The sequence below is a fragment of the Peromyscus californicus genome, unplaced genomic scaffold (genome assembly GCF_007827085.1).
Source record: "Peromyscus californicus insignis strain IS unplaced genomic scaffold, ASM782708v3 Scaffold_13__1_contigs__length_99412109, whole genome shotgun sequence".
Taxonomy (NCBI): Eukaryota; Metazoa; Chordata; class Mammalia; order Rodentia; family Cricetidae; genus Peromyscus; species Peromyscus californicus.
In genome coordinates this window covers 86,449,775-86,467,401 of record NW_026294424.1, presented here as the reverse complement: position 1 = coordinate 86,467,401, position 17,627 = coordinate 86,449,775, and the positions used below count along the sequence as shown (strand labels likewise).

General features: G+C 33.9%; 1 protein-coding gene across 4 annotated transcripts in view; it reads left to right on the top strand.

Annotated features, from left to right (window-relative positions):
* Window positions 1-17,627, top strand: part of Cnot6l (CCR4-NOT transcription complex subunit 6 like) — an 83,591-nt gene that overhangs the window by 50,860 nt on the left and 15,104 nt on the right. For all 4 annotated transcript variants that reach the window (XM_052735404.1, XM_052735405.1, XM_052735407.1 and 1 more), the window contains exons 6-9: window positions 1,030-1,098; window positions 4,814-4,971; window positions 7,291-7,445; window positions 15,561-15,712. In XM_052735404.1, the coding sequence (XP_052591364.1) occupies window positions 1,030-1,098; window positions 4,814-4,971; window positions 7,291-7,445; window positions 15,561-15,712 (534 nt within the window). The remainder of the gene's footprint in view (window positions 1-1,029; window positions 1,099-4,813; window positions 4,972-7,290; window positions 7,446-15,560; window positions 15,713-17,627) is intronic.

The following is a 17,627-nucleotide window of genomic DNA, read 5'->3' as shown; positions in this document are numbered from 1 at the left end:
GGTGATTGCAGGTTTAGGGCAAATATATGGAGACCTTTTGGGAACTTTGGGATAGGACATTACAGAAAGTTGACAGTAAAGTACCTCAACTACTCCTGTCTTTGTGTGCTCGGATTTTGAAGAGGATGAGCTAGCTGCTCTTGCATTGCATTGACATTATAAAACAGTAGAAGAAAGATCAAGTAGTGAATGTCTCATTTGAAAAAATCAGTATTTCTTTCTTTTTTTTTTGTATATTCATTTTCTTTTTCGGATTTTTCCAGTGCTGAGGACTGAACCTGGGGCCTTGTGCTTTCTACCACTGAGCTATAAAACCCCCCAACCCCTCTTTTTCTGTTTTAAGATTTACCATAATGTTAAATTTTCACATAGCTTTGATTTTGCAGATGGGAACAAAGCAAAATCACTATAACCTACCTATGTAATTAAAACAAAAGATTTTGCTTACGGCTTTAAATTTAAGGCACTTTTCCTAAAATCACATATGCGGAAATATCACTAATGAGTTTCTTAGTGTCCCTTTCTAATACCAGTTTTATGTTCTCTGCATAGCTCTTAGAAATTGAATTAAATGAGTTTATTGTGTTTGTGTGTGATGTATGTGGATACTTGCAAAGGTCAGAGGACAATTTTCAGAAGATTCCTTTCACCTTGTATCTCTTGTTTCTGCCACTGCTGTGATACTCCATGCTATCTGGCCTTTGAGCTTCTAGCAGATTCTATGGCCTCTTCTGTCCTACAGGAGTGCTAGGATTACATTTGCAAAGAGATAGGGCTTTTTACATACGCTCCAAGGATGGGGATTGAATTTATGCAGGATCTGACAACAGGAACTTTTACACATTGATTCCTGCATATCTCTTAAATATCTTTTAGTTCATTTTGAAGTTTTAATTAAATTCTAGGATTCGATTTTTAAGTCCTTTTGTGGGCCATGATAGCCAAGTAGTAAATTGGTATTAGAAACTAAATGATACTGATTTTACAAACGTATAGGATTATCTTATGTTTAAATTTTTTTTCTTTCAGTTCATCCAGAGCAGCTTCCTCCGAGGCCATGGATTACATTAAAAGAACGAGACCAAATTCTGCCATCAGGTAGGTTTTCTCATCTTTGGCCTTTAAAATAAATACTTATTTGAGCTGTGTGGTTAATAGGCTTTCATTTTATCTACCAGGGTGTAGATGGGTTTCAAAGTATTGCTAGATGGACTTTTAAAAAAGCCAGCATTAAGATAGTCTTACTTTACAAGTAAACATCTTGAATCTTTTACATTGGTGCATTGGGCTAGAAAATTACTCCTTGTGTTGCAGCTTTTGAGAGGCCTTACATAATTTAAGAAAAATGAGCAATAATGAACTTTCTTTTGAAAAATTTTGAATTTCTTTGATAGTTTATCTTCCTTGAAATGAATACTGTTGATACTTAATGTTTAAGTTAGCTTAGTGGAAATGTCAACAAGATTGGCTGTAGAAATGGTTCAGAATATTTCATAACTCTAAGGACATAACCTGGCATGTCTAGAACAGTAGTAATGTGTGAAATTTACACCATTATGTCTTTGTGCAGACCAGGTAACAGTTTGAGATTTTTGTAGGACTTCCTACTACTGCATGTTAAGACATTTTAGGTTTGAAAATTCTACTTAAAATAAGCTGTGAAGGGACTAGAGAGAAGACTCACTTGCTGGTCTTGAAGAAGACCTGGGTTCAATTTCTAGTGCCCACAGGACAGCATATAACCATCTGTAATTCCAATTCCAGGGTAATCTCGTTCTCCCTTCTGGCCTTCAGGCACCAAGGCTGCATGTGGGATACATATATACAAGAACTCATACATATACTTTAAAATCTTTTTTAAAAACTGAATTATTGTTTAAGTACCTTTTAAATCACATCCATAAGTATTTTTGTAATACTTAATTTCATTCCACAATTCAATGAAACTTTTCACTTTCATAGGTTAGACTAGCCACTGGGTCCTAATACTTTAATGATTTTTTAATGGGTCTGTTAGAGTTAGAAGTTACTAGCTACATTTTGAACAATACAAACTCTTTTGAGGTTTTGGGTTTTCCTTTTTTTCAATTTTTTTATTTTTATTTTTCCCCTAAAACAGGGTTTCTCTATTATGTAGGTCTGGCTATCCTTGGAACTTGCTATGTAGACCAAGCTAATCTGACAGAGATATACTTGCCTCACCTCCTGAGTGCTGGGGTTAAAAGTGTGCCACCACACCTGGCCTTTTGGCTTTTTTTTTTTTAACCATAATATTTTAGTATTATGTTGAATGTATAATTTCTTCATGGTTCTCTTTATATTTTAATGATGCTGAGAAATAATTCTGTGCAGTAGAGTTTTGTGTCTTCCATAGGTGTATAAAGTCACCACACTGTAGAAAAACAACATCAGCCTGTTAAGTAGACATTGTTTCAAAATTACCACAAATAACACTTGTTTTAGCATGATGCATATTAAATGATCTAAGTAAAAGGAACACTTAAGTTTTCTAGAATGCCTTGGATTAGGTGGATTTATTTTATAATTGATTTTCTGTAGTGTGATTTTTGTGCTTCGTACTCTAAGATCATCTTTTTTTTTTTAAATGGAAGTCTCTTTTACCTCCTTAGTTAGATTTTCATCTTGTGTTAAGTGAAATTAAGCCAGATGCTCAACTATAACTACTTCATGCTTTCTCTTATTTTGCAAATCCAGATTTAAGAAGAAAAAATAATTCACGTAAGACATAAAGGTAGAAGGGTAGGAGCTATGTGGGAAGAGGAAGGAAACCTTACAGAAGGGGATTCAATGGGGGGTGAGGGCAGTTAAATGAGGGGGTGAGTATGAATAAAGTATCTGATGTATGCAATGTCAGAATGAAACCCATTATTTTGTACAATGAGCTTATACTAATTAAAATAAAAAATAATGTAAACGAGTTATTTTAAAAAATAAGCATAATTTTTTGAGCTCTTTAATCCCTTCTTTGAACACAAATGAACATAATTTGGAAGAAAAGCTTCTTCTATTGCACAGCTACATTTTTATTAAGAACAGAGACAATACATAGAGAAAAATATAAACTAGTCAGTGAATTCCTAACGTAATATATTCTTAGGGTTAGCTGTGATGAAAAACTAGTAAAGGTTCTTCTTAGTGTGTGGTTGGAATTGCCTGAATAGATTTTAAGTGTCAACATTGAAAATGCCTTTTCTTCTGCTGAATAGAGAGATGTGTATAATAATTCATTATAGTTAGAAGTGATTTATAATAAAATTATTATAATCATTAACTATGTAGTAATCAAGACCAGTTAGTGAAAAATCTTTCAGATAGAAATGGAGTATAAGAAAGTTGTAATAGCAGCTTAATTAATTTTCACTTCCATTTAAAACTTGTAAACATGGCATTGATGTGGAGTTTAGTCTTTGTTTAACAGTTGCAACTACTAGACTTGTCTAGGAAAATCTTACTTCACAAAGTCTTGGATATGAACAAAGCCAATAATAATCTGTCTTACTTCTTTTCCTCTTCAAAATGGTATTCCAAATCTGGAGAGGCAGAATACGGTTAACTCAGGGTGCTTCACTTCACATTGTAGTGGCTTGGGAATGGTTCTGGGTCATTTCCAAAGTAAATACAGAGGATATAAATAACTCCATTTGAAACTTGGCCTTCATTATACAAAGTGGCCATGAACCAGATACTTTACTGCCTTTCCTATTATTGAAACTGAATCCAACTTAAACAAACATTACTTCATCTTGAATTGCTTACAAATTTATTAAATCGGTGGTTCTTAATCATGTAGGTTTGTTATAACCAAGTGCATCCCTTTTGGAAATATGCATCCAGGAAGCTAATGCTCTGACAGTATAGATTATATCCTCCTTGGTATCAGTTTTCGTTGTTGTTCATGATGGTTTTTTAAACCTTCTACAAAGTGATTCTAATGGGTACTCAAGATGGAGAATTATGGAGGAAAGTCAGGTCTTTTTGTAGTTTAATATGCATGTTAATTTGGGTCAATTCAGAATTTTGTTAAACTTTAGTTCCTGTTTCACAGACATTTAGGGGCCAGAATTGTGAATTTCTAAGCATCCAGGTGATCATTGATGCTGCTGGGCCTTAAAGCATATTTTGGAGTAGTGAGGGCATCTAGATTATTAGTTTGCTTACAGTTTTTTTTAAATAAGTCAGAATCTTACAAAATGATAATTTTATTTCAGAAATTTACATTAGATTAGCAAAAAGAATTCTCGTATGGCTAAATTTTTGTTAGTTCACCCCCTTCTGGCTCAGATTAGTGGAAGTAATAATACATCTCCAAAATATTAACTAACGATATTTTGATATGAATGAAATTAGAACCCTTTAATTATAATGAGAGTAAAATTTGCTTTTGTTTTAATTAAACTAAACTTTTTTCTCAGTAAATTATGTGCAAACAATACTCTGATTTTCAAAATTTGAATTTATTAAATTTTCTTCAAAATTTTGAATCTGGATAGTTAAATCCAGACTATTAAACAAACATTGGTGTAATGTACTTCAGTGAAATCATCAGGTAACACTTTAAGTGAAATTGTCTTTAACTTAAAAGGTGAATGTAAAAGTCATAGAAAATCCTACCTCTGAGAAATCCTGCATTCCAAGTGAAACAGGAAAATACTTCAGAATTTACTTCTGGCATTTTGCCATAATGATATATGAACTGTATTTGTGTGCTTATGCAGGTATATTCTTGATTAACAAAAAGTTGCCTAATTTCCTCCCTTTTGTCTGTTTTTTTTTTTTTTCTCTTGCTTCTTAGCATCATTCACGGTTATGTGTTACAATGTGTTATGTGATAAATACGCTACCCGGCAGCTATATGGCTATTGCCCGTCCTGGGCATTAAACTGGGAATACAGGAAAAAGGGAATTATGGAAGAAATTGTTAACTGGGACGCAGATATCATTAGTCTTCAGGTAACACTATAGAAATTAAATTGTGTTTAATTTAAAGGTGGACTAAAAATAATAGAAGAACCTTTCTCTGGGAGATAGCCTGTGTTCAAAGCAAAACTCAAAAAGAATAGTTCATTCCTTTAAAGAAAGGGATAATTTTAATACAGATTAAGAGATTGACACAGTGTAACTATATTGTTGACCAAGGACACACATGCACTTATTTTCATTTACTATTTTCTAAAATTAATCTTGCCTCTTATCCATGTTAACAATTCCCCTGTGAGTAATTTATCATAATTACTCATAGAGAAAATTGCAAAAAGTTTACTAGTCTTTCAGGAATATAAGTTTTATTTAGAGTTAAGTTCAGAAGAAAGAGTTTTCTCAAAACTGTTCCTTAAACATTTAAAAAAATGCACAGTAAATCATAAATTTTATCTTGCTTTATAAACTATCTTTAAAATTTAGACTTACCTAATTTTGTTTCTTTTTTTCCAGTACATTTATAAAGATCTATATTAGTAAATTTTTTTAATATCTGTTTTTCAAAAATAATTTAAAAATCCCTTTCAATTCCTTTAAATTCCTTGTTAAGGGCTCAGATCTCTCAGTAGGTGGACCACTTGAGGAAGGACCCAGTTGTACAAGTTACGTAGCCTTAAATTAAAGAGGAATTCTTTAGAGTCTTCTACTTAATAACACTATATTTATTGAATTTAACTGAAGAAGAAATATATTCTTTTGAGATTTAAATTCCTTTTGAACATAAGTAGTAATTAGTCCAAAATATTTGACTAGTTTTTAAAGTAATTATATTAATTTCAAAGCATATCAAATGTTTTTGTTTTGAAAATTTTAAACTAACAAATAATTACCTACATTTATTAGATATAGTATGGTATTTTAATATATCTGTACAGTGTGAAATGGCTGAGTCAGGCTTGTTCATCTCCACCACCTCAAATAGTTGCCATTTCTTTTAAAGATGCTTTAAAATTATTGTATTATTTTACACATTTTCAATATATCCTGGGCAGAAAACTGATACCTTGCTTTTTGTTTTTGTTGTTTTGTTTTGTTTTTAGCGACCAGTTAGGGCTACATAGTGAGACTCTATCTCAAAAACGAAAAACAAACAAGGAAACAGTTTTTTAAAATAAAGTAGCTTGGTAGTTTTGTTTCTTTATTTTGTATTTTACACTACCTGAAACATAACAAATAAAAATGTTTAAAGAGTAAATGTTCTTATAAACAGAAGAACCAGAATTGGGGGAGAAGAAAACAAGTGAATTAGGCTGTGGTGCACTGTCTAGCTTTTGCTTTAGTATTTATAGTAGGAACATGCTCGTGCCTGTGTAAGTGAAATGTAGTTTGAAAGATAAATCAGAATCTATGAAAACTTTTGTAACAGCCATAGTGTATCATAAAGTATTCTAGGAAAGCTGAAAAATTGGAAAGTATGACCAAGGAAAACATGCACTCCTACACATCACAGAACTAGTTTGTTAAAACCTCTGGAGTATTTTAATGTATGCTATTTTTGTTCTTTTCATTTAGTTGACATTATAAGTTATTTTTAATAAAATGAGATTCTGCTATTGACATTTTGTTTATTCACTTAATGCATTTTTCATGTTACTCAAATTCTTAAGTATGTGAGTATAACTATCGGAATGTAATTTTCCTACCGTAGGACTGTTAGTCACTTACAGGTTTTTGCTATAAAATTAGCTGTTAGCACTTTTATATGTCAGTGTCATCGCCTCCACATTTGATTATTTCATTTGGAAAGATTTGTTTAAAATGTTCTATGGATCAAAGAATAAAGTCTCTAAATTATTAAATTAGTACGTTTTTATGATTGCTATTTTTAAAACTTTCTAAAATTTTAGATTTTTGTTGTTGTTGATTCTGTCACACTCCAGATATTGTTTCTTTCTACTACAGTTTAAGAAGACTAAGTAATCTTTTTTTCTCTTAACATGAAAGATTTAGTATTTCCTAACATAACCTATCATATATGCTTTGTTTAATTGCTAGTCTTGAGGAAATGAAATGTATTGGAGTGAAATCTAATTTGGGAATCAGAGCTGAAATATAATCCTACTCCTGTTTATTAACTAGTACTGTGAACAAGAGAAAATCATGCCATCTTTATTGTACCTTACGTTTAAAATGCTGCACATGTCAAAGGCAACCGCTAGTGATAAAAGAGAGCTGGATGGCATGTTACTTGAAGTGCTTTATCTTAGTCACCCCTTACTCATGCATAATATTTTTGTGTCTTAATCATTCTTTCACTCTGTCATGTATATAATAATATTTCTTTCATCATAGGAAGTGGAAACAGAGCAATACTTTACTCTCTTTCTGCCAGCATTGAAGGATCGTGGATATGATGGATTTTTTTCTCCAAAGTCACGTGCCAAAATCATGTCTGAGCAGGAAAGAAAGCATGTGGATGGTTGTGCAATATTCTTCAAGACAGAAAAGTAAGTCAGTAAAACAGCACAGGGACATGCACTTAATGACTTTAACTTTTTCTTTAGTGTGACTCTCAAAAGGTGAACCTAGAGATTGCAAGTGTTGAAGTTCAAACTTTTCTTAGGAAATATACTGAAAAATGAAGCTATTTATTGTATTATTCTTTATATTTTTATTGTCAGATTACTCTAAAAATTTGAGATAGATTTGAAGATTCAGTTTTTAAAATATTTTCATGAAGTAAAATATTAGTTATATGTAAAGTGGAATTAATACCATATGAAAACAATAACTGAAGTGGATTACTTTCTGAGATTTCATTCATATGATTAACCTTTTTATCATTTTCAACTAACATTTCATATATCTATTTAATAATTTATTTACTAAATGCTTACTGAACTTTTTTTGTGACAAGTCTGTGCTAAAGGTGAATAATTCCTAATCTCACTAGGTCTTCAAATATAGCAGGAAAAAGATAGAACAATGAAATATAATATATGCATATATATATATGCTTATATACATATATAAAAGAAAGTTGTAGTTACACAGATGAGAGGACAGAAGGAAACCATAGGACTTTGTAAGTGGGAAGTTAAAAGATTAACACTAGTTAAAAGAAAATGTGTGGAAGTGAGAGGTTGAATTCCATAGCTAATATGTTAGACTTGATACATTGACAATTATCTATATACAAGATAGCTGGGTACATGTTTATGCCTGTTTATTAGTATTTCCCTGATTAATTCCAATTATAACAAAGTCAGGCATTTTTTTTTTGAAAGCACATCTTTCCATCATATATATTATTTTTATGTGAACAAAATCTGTGAACTTGAAATCTTTTTGGCCCACTTCTCATTTGTATTTACCCGGTTTGTTATCTCTTCGGTGAACTTTTAATAAACATGATCTCATTTTAAGTAAGAGTATAGAACTCTATAATATTTAATGCCAGAATATACATAGTTCCTTAGTATTTTTTGCAAGTTTTATTTTACTAGATAAAAAGCCCTTTCTAATTATTTATATGGATTGTCTTGTTTAAATTTTTAAAGTGACTCAGAGGTAGGTAGACATCTATTTTCTCATTTGCTTTTTAAATAGATAATGACACAGGCAGACAGGTTCCGTGAGCAGTACTTCATGAGGTCTCTCCCTTCATAGTTGACAGAAACAATTTCTATAACAATACAGTATTTAGGCTTTTTGTTTCCGCTCTGGCATTACTTTTGCTCCTTACAAAAGTTACCTCATTTGGAAAAAATGCTCAAATTTGACATTTATTACCAATAATGTTCATAGAAAAATTCCTTTGAAGTACTGTAAGTTTAAATACTGTGTGGTAACAGTAAAATGTTTAATAACATCAAGGTATTTTCCCACTGCCTGCCTTCCTCTATCCTTGTCCCCTCTTTCTACCTGGCTCTCTTCCTCTCCTCATCTCTGTCTTCCTAAGACAGGGTTTTTATGTAGCTTTGAGCTCACTGTTGACGTGCTGGGACTATAGGTGTGTGCCACTGCACCTGGTCCATTTCCTCCTCCTACTTTCCAGATAATGTAGAAGAATTTAAAAAAAAAATCATATCCTTAAGCCAGGCGGTGGTGGTGCACTTGGGAGGCAGAGGCAGGCGGATCTCTTGAGTTTGGGGCCAGCCTAGGCTACAGAATGAGTTCCAGAAAAGGCTCCAAAGCTACACAGAGAGACCCTGTCTACAAAACAAAACAAAACAAAGAAAAACAAACAAAAAAACCATACCCTTTACAGTTTAAAAGGAGGAATTTTAATTCCTTGATAATTTACTAGAGTTGGTTCATGTTTTGAAATAATAGTTATAACTGCATTATAGGAAACTTTAACCATTGATTGGATTGTTGCAGATTCATTCTTAGATTATTAAAGACTGAACTGTTTTTAAAGATGAGTACATAGAAAATATTTTGTTGAATTCTTTTTCTTAATTTCCTTAGCTATTTCCTTCCTAAATAGTATAGCATCATGGAGTCCATAACAGTGGAGACTTTTAGAATGTGATACATTGTTTCATTAAACCTTTTGCTAATATTCTAAGAACCCCACTTTTTGTGTGCCCCAATATTTTTATTATTAAAATCTATATTATTTCCTCCAACTCCTCCCATGTCTTCCCCCTTCCCTACTCCTCTCAAACTTCTAGCCTCTTTTTTTAATTGTTACTCTTACATATGTGTGTGTACACATAGGCACATAAATATTTAAATACAACCTACTGAGTCTGTGTAGTGTTGCTCACATGTATATAATTTCAGGACTGACCCCTTGGTATAGGATAACCAGCTAGGGACTCATCCTTGGGGAGACTGTTTCTTCTGTTCTTAGCGTTGCTTAGTTGACTGTAGTTCTTTGTCTGAGGGGAAGCTGCAGGGACTCCACTTTTATTTTCTTCTTCCTTCCTGGAAGAGGTGATAATAGTGCGAAGACTAGGACATCACACCTTTGCTCTTCAATTGGCTGTGTAATCCTGAGTAAGGTGTTTACCCTTTCAGATCTATTTCTTCACTTGTTTGTTTTACCTTGTAAGAGACAACATTTTTATGTTGTTTACAAAATGAACAAAGTCAAAGTAATAGCTATAGAAGAATATTTTGACTCCGTATGCATTTTCAATGTCTCTTAAATTAGTACAGACAGTAATTTTTATCAAAATACCTACCCATATGGTGAAAGAATGGAGTAATTTTGGTAAAAGCTAGGACACAGATTATATTTTATGTCCTAGCTTTTATCATAGCCTAAAAAACGTTACAAGGCTATGCAGACACAGAATGGTGTCTGCCTATTTTTTTCATATTTATTTCTAGTCTGTCAGTTTGCATTTACTAAGTTAGTTTTCTTACATGCTAATGATTGATGAGACTCAAGGTCATTTTTATATATTTCATATTTCTATATTTCTGTGGACACACAGAGAATTAGAATATACTGACATATTCTAGTGATTTCTTTTTGCTGACTATTGAGCCGCACTCTAATCCCACCTAGTTTTATTTGGCAAGGCTCATCAGGACCTTGAAATTTGACAGTACCTGTTAGGCATCATCATAAATATCATTTATTTTTAATAAAGATACCATAAAATCAGTTTTGATTGATCAAATGCCAGAAATGAGTTTTGCTTTGTCTTTTATGTCGAATAGTAGGCAAACATGTTATAAAACACATACATGCATTTTATATGTGGGGTGTGTGTGTGTGTAGAGAACTGCATTTAAGATTGATTTTTATCTGGACAACGTAGGAGAGGAAAAGCGTAGTGGGAGAATTAGAGAATGGAGAGCATAGGTGGGAAACCAGCTTGGTGCTCTTAGACATTTTACTGTTGTCACATAGCCTTAAACAATAGTGCTTCAAGGAAATTTTTCTATGAACACTGGTAATAAATGTCCAATTCAATTCAAAGGCAATTTTCCCAAATGAGGTAACTTGTAGATAATATCTAGGAAAGGCCAGGTACTTGCTTCTTTCTTTTTGTATTATTAAATACAGTTTTGTTCTTGTTCAGAAGTTGTAGTGCCACTCCAAACAGCTACACTTTTTATACGTATTCTCGTTGGTCTCTGGGTTATTGATTACTTTGGTTGCATTTACTAATCTGTGATTTTAATTTTTAAAAATGAGATCTTGAATTCTGGCTTCTAATACTAATTTACCATCAGTTAAATGTGGGGCCGGAACAATGGCTCATGTTAAGAGTACCTCTGCTGTTGCAGAGGACCTGGATTTGTTTCCCAGCTCCCATGTTAGGCAGCTCACAACCACCAGTGCCAGAGGATGATGCCCTCTGGTCTCTACAGACACTCTGCACATGTGACACACATAAACTCACATAGACACACACATAGACATAAATAAAAATAATAAATCTTTAAAATAGTGTAAAGTTCACATGTAAAATGGCTTTCTGCCACAGTTCTACTTTTCAAATGTGAGTTAATGAAAACTATTAATCTACTGTCATTATGGGGCTTAAATTGATAAAAGGGTATAGAAGTACCTTCAAGAGTTCTCAGCACTCAGGGGGCAGAGGCTGGTAAATCTCTGTTAGTTGGAGAACAGCCTGGTCTACATAGTAAGTTCCAGGAACGGCAAGGCCACAAAGAGAGACCCTGTCTTAAAAACCCAAATGAACAAAAATGTTAAAGGCTGTGCAGACACAGAGTGGTATTTGCCTTTTTTTCTTTCATATTTATTTCTAGTCTGTAAGTTTGCATTTACTAAGTTAGGTTTTTTTTTGGTTTTGTTTGGTTTTGTTTTTTGTTTTTTCGAGACAGGGTTTCTCTGTGTAGTTTTGGTGCCTGTCCTGGATCTCGCTCTGTAGACTAGGCTGGCCTTGAACAGAGATCCGCCTGGCTCTGCCTCGCGAGTGCTGGGATTAAAGGTGTGTGTCACTGCCGGCGGTGCCAAGTTAGTTTTCTTACATGCTAATGATTGATGAGACTCAAGGTCATCCTTTATATATTTCATGCTAAATATACCTTAAGAAATTTACAGAGAAGTGATACAGAAAGGAAGATACTGGTTAACTTTTGGTACCATACTTTCCTCCTCCCTTTTCTCCTGCTCCTCCTCCTCTTTTCACATTTCTTTTTTTGTGTGCATGCAGGGTGGCTGATGTCAGCACATGCACCAGTGACCTGTGTGTAAAAGTTAGGGGCAACGTGAAGGAGGAGCCCATTCTCTCCTTCCTCCCTGGTGTAGATTATAAGGCTTTGGAGCAAGAGCTTTTACCACACAGAGCTATCTCCCTGGTTCATACTATCTTCTCAATGGTGTTCTGTGTTCTTTTCACTTAGAAATAAACTTGGGGAAAATACTATTTAAGTCCTGTTGTTTTAGTTGCTCACAGTTGGTGTTCAGTGCTGTATTTCTAGTTTTAGTGTAATCACATGGCAACATAGCACATTGCTTTTAGACTGTACACTGTTAAGAAATTGTTACTTGTTTGAAGGCTTGTTTTGAACATGTTCTCCTGCACATGAGACATAATCTTTCTCAAATATATATGGCTTTTTTAATGCTGTTTTATTATAGTTTTGGTTTTTTAGTCATATCATTCTTGACTATGTATATCATTTTTTTTACACCCATTTGAGCTTTTGTTAAAAATTTTCAACAAGAGGAACATAGAGAAAACAATCTTATATGATAAAATAGCATCAGGGATGATGCTTATAAAGCAGAGTACACCAACCAGAATATAAATACCAAGTGAATTTTAAATACTGAAAAAATGGCAGGCTTAAGATTTTATATATTATCAAAGACTGTTAGCTTAAATCAATAACTAGAAAGTAACTATAAACTAATTTTATTTTTCAAAAGAAAAATTTCAGTAGAATAGAGGAAGAATGCTATCTTTCTTTCTTTCTTTTTCCTTCCTTCCTTCCTTCCTTCCTTCCTTCCCTCCCTCCCTCCCTCCCTCCCTCGGTTTTTTGAGACAGGGTTTCTTTGTGTAGTTTTGGTACCTCTCCTGGATCTTGCTCTGTAGACCAAGCTGGCCTCGAATTCACAGAGATCAATCCACCTGGCTCTGCCTCCCGAGTGCTGGAATTAAAGGCGTGCACCCAGTGATGAGAATGCTATATTTCAAAATGTTTCCTGAATTGCATTCTGTACACCAGAAAGTAAAAGTCACATGGAACATACTTGGTATATGGTGGTTGGGGAAGAATGTAAGTGGTTGTGTTAAGTTAGTGTTGTAAAATATAAAAAGATGTAATTATTTATTTATTTAGAGACTCGGGTTCACTATGTAGCATTGGCTGGCCTGGAACTAGCTATGTAGACCAGACTAGCTTTAAACTTATAGATACCCACCTGTCTCTGCCTCCTAAGAGCTGGGATTAAAGACATGTGGCACTACACTTGCCTCTTATTTTTATTTATGTGTGTGTGTGTATATTTTGTATGTTGAGTGCCCATGGATGCCAGAAGAGGCTGTCAGGTCCCCCTGGAACTAGAGTTACAGTTAGTTGTGTTGTGTCTGATGTGCATGCTGGGAATCAAACTCAGTTCATTTAGAAGAGCAGCAAGTGCTCTTTACCTGTAATCTACTTAGCTGCCTCTCTTTATTTTGTGTCCAATACCATTTCATACTCTGCCATTCTTTTTCTTTCTTACATTTTGTGTTCTTCTAATTTTTTTTGTTTTTTTGTTGTTTTGTTTTGTTTTTTAGCAAAGCCATTTGCTGTCTTGGGATCTTTCCCTTGTTTTACCTGAAATGCTCATAACTTCATTCTTTACATTGGTAGCCTTTTCAGCTTAAGGACTACCTTTTTACTGTACAAGGTGGAAACTGCTTTCTTTTTTTTTTTTTTTTTTTTTTTTGGTTTTTCAAGACAGGGTTTCTCTGTGTAGCTTTGCGCCTTTCCTGGATCTCGCTTTGGAGACCAGGCTGGCCTTAAACTCACAGAGATCCGCCTGCCTCTGCCTCCCGAGTGCTGGGATTAAAGGCGTGCGCCACCACCGCCCGGCCGAAACTGCTTTCTTTAAGGACTCTTGAGTTTGAAATAGGCCATATGACCAGACCCTTTACACATAACTTATTCTAAGCACATCTGAGACATTCAGAATTGGAGCAAGAAGTTGATGGAAGGAGTATTGTTTCATCTAGCATGATATCCTGTGGTATTATAAGCCTTTTAGTCAATATTTCAAAAAATATTTGTGTGGGATATTTGTGGCTCAATTTTCAAAGCTAGAAAGAATGTAAAGTGATAGATTGTTATGAAGTCAAAAATGTATTTTAACTTCTAGTGAAAAGTAGTATGATAAACTGTGAGTGGTGCCACATGCTCTAATCTCATTACTAAGGGTCAAAGGCAGGAAGAGAGAATTACCTGCAAGTTCAAAGCCAGTCAGGGGCTGCTGCTTACCCCACAGTACTGTTTTGGTTCTCTGTAAATATTTCAGAAACCAATAAAACTGGGTAAATGATGTTAAACAGTATCTTAGTTTGGTTTCTAATGCTCTGATGAAGACCATGACTAAAAGCAACATGGAGCAAAGGTTTATTTCATCTTAACCTTATAAGTGATCAACACTAGATGAAGTCAGGGCAGGAAACTGGAGGCGGGAACTGAAGCAAAAGCCATAAAAGCCATGAAAGAACACTGCTTATGGCTTTCTCTCAATGATTTACTCAGTCTGTTTTCTTACACCACCCAGTACCACCTGCCAAGGGTGACATGCTCCCAGTGAGCTGGGCCCTCTCACATCACCTTGCCTACAGGCAGTCTTTTTTTTTTTTTTTTTAAATTGAGACTCCTCTTTCCAGAGAAGTCTAGCTTGTATCCAACTGATGAAACAAGCAGTACAGAGGGCTTGACCAAGTTCACAGTTCTTAAACATTAGCATTAGATTTTTATTATAGCCTACAATTCTATTATACTTAAAATTTGTCACTAAGGAAAGAGAATACTGTAGTATAGAAGCCATCGTCACAGAGAGTCATTTCTTCTTATGACACAGTCTTTTTCTGAACATTTATGCATAATTACAGTCTTTGAGTAATTAAAAAAACTAATCAAAAATGTGATAATTTTTAGCTGGGAAAAGGGTTATATTCCTGCATTTTCTTGACAATTATCTTAATATCGTACAAAAAAAAAACCCCTTCAAATGGGGCAGATAGACTTCATTCATTCTCTTTAAATTGGTGACTCAGTTAAGATTGTGTGTACCTTTAAATGTCAGACAGTCTGAACAGTACCTTAAGTAAATAAATTCTCACATCAAGCAGTCTAGAAATAGATAGAATTGGTCCAGCTGCTTCCCCATCCTTACAAGATTGGCTTTTCCCCAATCTGGTTGGTTCACACTTGCTTATTAGTCCTTTAGGTACTTGCTAGAAGGAGGAAAGACCTGAAAGGATGATGGGGATATATATTTCATCTTTGCTAGATGGGGCCTCTATAAAGTTTATAAAACCCATATTTCTTATTTCCAGAATTATATCACATGACCATTTGTAGCTAGAAAATGACAGATTCTCAAGTGTCTGTATTGTGTCCACTCCACTTTTCATGTGTTAACATGACCGTGTGACTACCTAAGTCATCTAAATATGTGTGCCTTTTAGATTTACACTGGTGCAGAAGCATACAGTGGAATTCAACCAGGTAGCAATGGCGAATTCAGATGGATCCGAAGCAATGCTCAACAGAGTGATGACGAAAGATAACATTGGCGTTGCTGTGGTTTTAGAGGTCCACAAGGAACTCTTTGGAGCGGGTGAGTGCCATCTAATAGTATTAAAAAGAAACACCATTCCAGATCTCCTTATCTCAGAACAGGAAAAGAGAATCTTCAAATCATTTATTACAAAATGATTTTCTTTTGAGAACTGTAATGGAGATGAACAAGAAAATAATACTAATTATATAAGTTATCATGTATTTCTTATGATTTCCTGACATAGTCTATAGTTTCTATCATTATTTTTACTTACAAGGTAATACCTACCTGCCTTTTTAACATGCCATTAATTGAAAAAGTCCTTTGAAATAGGGATGTTTCAGTTAGGCCGACTTAGAAATGCAGTGACTTAGTCCCCTCTTGTACCTTTAGCTTCATGAGTGTGAACCCTTTGTTTTTAAGGTTAATTAGTTGGCTTGTTTTCTTTAATTTCTTTGTTAAATCTGAAGTCTTTGTCAGGGTGAGAATGACATCTTTTATCTGTGTGATCCTTCAGGGTTTTTAGATTATTTATAGCTTCCCTGAGAGTCAGAAATTCATTGTGTACTTGGCATTGTCAAGATCTTTTGTTAGACTCTCTCCTGCCTGCCTCGGAGCACTTCATTATTTAGTAATGTTTCAGACAGGAACAAGGTGAGGAGACCATTATCAGTGCACTTCTCTTTCTGTGCTGCCTGTGAAAGAAAAGACGGTCTTGAGTACTAGTTTGAATTATTTAGACTATAACTCTGTCAGATTTCTCTTTTATACAGTTCTTCAGTTTATCATTAAACAAAATCAAACTTTAACGTGAGATTTCATGTTTACTTCTTTTTTTAACTTTTTCAAATTTTTTTTATGTCTTTTCCCTCACTTTCTTCTTCTGGTTTGTTTTGTGCTGCTTTATAGAAATGCCCTTTTTAATTTGCAGAGGAGTAATTCTAAAGTACATAGTACATACCTTTACTTCCTAAAATATGTCCCTTATCCTTCTAGAAGAGGAATTTGGTGGGTAGTAGCAAATGGTTTTTTGGGGACTCGTTTTAATATTTAACATAGTGAACATTCACTTATAGCCATAAGTGACACGAAAACTTCTAGGAAAAGGAGACAGCTTAGAAAAAAATTCAAATTATTCCTTCAGTTTCATATAGCAGATTAAATTGGTAATTTATTTTCTCAATGTTGAAGAAAATTAAATTGATAAAATTTAGAAAGAACCATACTTTTACCAAAATATCAGACTTAGAAGTTGGGCCTTTTTCTTTAGAGTTTGTATTTCAGTAGAAAAATCTGAGAGTCTTAGGAAAATTTCAGTAGAAAACTTAGGTTTGCATCTTCCCTGATACTTCAACAGTCCCAATGTATATAAATTTAAAAAGCGAGAAGCTCCTGTCTCAATCACTCTAGAAATAGCTCCTACTTGTTTCTTTTTATGAATCCAAATATAAATATATGAGTATTTGTATATATGAATATTTGTATACATATATAGAATATATGTATATAGGTTTATGTTAAGTGGTATTATACCATTAATATTGAATTTTATGCCTTGCCTATTTTAGGGTCATCTTTCTAATTGCTTTGTGTGAACTCAGGCTTGTCAGCCACTTAATGCTTTCAATACTCGGGTAATTGGAAGATGATATTCAGCTATATATATTTTTCTTTCCTAAAATTATGTTAAAAATAAACATCACAGTATTTTTCAAAAGGTGGACATGGTAATTAATAAAATACAAATTGTGGAAAGTAAACTTTAATAGATGCTGACAGAAAGATGACCAGGTCAAAGATAAAAGTATTTAAACTTTTGAGAGCACACAGTTCTCTGATTTTTGTTTTGAGATGAATGTTTGCATATGTGTATGTGCACAGTGTGCATGCCTGGTGCACACGGAGGCCAGAAGAGTTGTTGGATCCACTGGAAGTGGAGTTGCAGGCAGTTGTGAGCACTCTGATGTGAGTG